The 1,609-nt window shown below is 25.4% G+C and overlaps 1 protein-coding gene across 1 annotated transcript, besides 5 other annotated features; it reads right to left on the bottom strand.

Annotated features, from left to right (window-relative positions):
- The first annotated feature begins 3 nt into the window (after positions 1-3).
- Positions 4-48: a microsatellite.
- A 505-nt stretch (positions 49-553) lies between these two features.
- Positions 554-889, bottom strand: EDI_210100 (uncharacterized protein; the record flags this gene model as incomplete). Its single annotated transcript, XM_001734942.1, has 1 exon — positions 554-889. The coding sequence occupies one exon, from the start codon at positions 887-889 to the stop codon at positions 554-556; it is 336 nt and encodes a 111-aa protein (XP_001734994.1).
- Positions 656-677: a microsatellite.
- Positions 864-1,036: a microsatellite.
- Positions 974-1,126: a microsatellite.
- A 17-nt stretch (positions 1,127-1,143) lies between these two features.
- Positions 1,144-1,188: a microsatellite.
- Positions 1,189-1,609: the final 421 nt, after the last annotated feature.

Genomic DNA, 1,609 nt, shown 5'->3' with positions numbered 1-1,609 from the left:
TTGATATAAATATAAATATAAATATAAATATATATATATATATATATAACACATAAAATTTAAGATATAAATATATGATAGTGTAAGATAATGATATAAAAGTACGACAATGGCAGGATTTGAACCTACGCCTCCATAGGAGAAGTGATTTCGAGTCACACGCCTTAGACCACTCGGCCACATTGTCATTAACCTTTAAATATAGAAAGGAAAGTGGTATAAAAGTCTAATAGATTATAGAAAGTGGTATAAAAATCTAATAGATTATAGAAAGTAGTATATAAGTCTAATAGATTATAGAAAGTAGTATAAGAAAGTAAGAAAATATAGGAAGGTAGTATAAGACTCTAATAGAATATAGAAAGTGGTATAAGACTCTAATAGAAACATACTAGATGATACAAAAATATAGAATATAGACAAGTATAAATATATAGAGAATAAAGATAAAGAGTAAGTGTGGTAGGATATGAACATAATAACATATCTAGTATAAGTAGTATACATAAAATAGATAAGTAGAGGAAAAGTATAAAGGATATAGTTATAGTAGTTATAGAATAAAACATATAGAAAAGATATAAAGTATAAAGTATAAGGTATAAGATATAAGATATAAGGTATAAAGTATAAGGTATAAAGTATAAGTTATAAGAGTATAGTATAGTATAGTATAGGTGGAAGTATAGTAGGAATATACTATTAAAAGATGCAAGAGGTGGGGTTTGAACCCACGCCTCCGAAGAGATCCGTACCTGAAACGGACGCCTTGGACCACTCGGCCACTCTTGCTATTACCTTGAAGGAAATAGAAAGTAGAAAAACAAGAATAGTAATAAACATGATAGAATAGTAATAAACATGATAGAATAGTAAGGTGAATAGTCATATAGAATAATAAATAGATAGAATAGGAAGTAGTTTTGTCATATAGAATAATAAATAGATAGAATAGTAAGGTGAATAGTCATATAGAATAAACATATAAAAAGAATAAAAATAAATAATATATGATAGAAATGGGTAGATATATAGAATAGGAAGTATAAAAATTAGAAGGATGTATAAGTATATAATATATAATATAGAATAGTCATAAAAATAGACTAAGTGTAAGAATAAAAATTATAGATATAGAGATTGATATAAATATAAATATAAATATAAATATATATATATATATATATAACACATAAAATTTAAGATATAAATATATGATAGTGTAAGATAATGATATAAAAGTACGACAATGGCAGGATTTGAACCTACGCCTCCATAGGAGAAGTGATTTCGAGTCACACGCCTTAGACCACTCGGCCACATTGTCATTAACCTTTAAATATAGAAAGGAAAGTGGTATAAAAGTCTAATAGATTATAGAAAGTGGTATAAAAATCTAATAGATTATAGAAAGTAGTATATAAGTCTAATAGATTATAGAAAGTAGTATAAGAAAGTAAGAAAATATAGGAAGGTAGTATAAGACTCTAATAGAATATAGAAAGTGGTATAAGACTCTAATAGAAACATACTAGATGATACAAAAATATAGAATATAGACAAGTATAAATATATAGAGAATAAAGATAAAGAGTAAGTGTGGTAGGAT

Source organism: Entamoeba dispar, genomic scaffold (assembly GCF_000209125.1).
Source record: "Entamoeba dispar SAW760 scf_1105229458827 genomic scaffold, whole genome shotgun sequence".
Lineage (NCBI taxonomy): Eukaryota > Evosea > Mastigamoebida > Endamoebidae > Entamoeba > Entamoeba dispar.
Note: the sequence above shows the minus strand (reverse complement) of the source record. Positions and strands in the feature narration are given on the sequence as shown.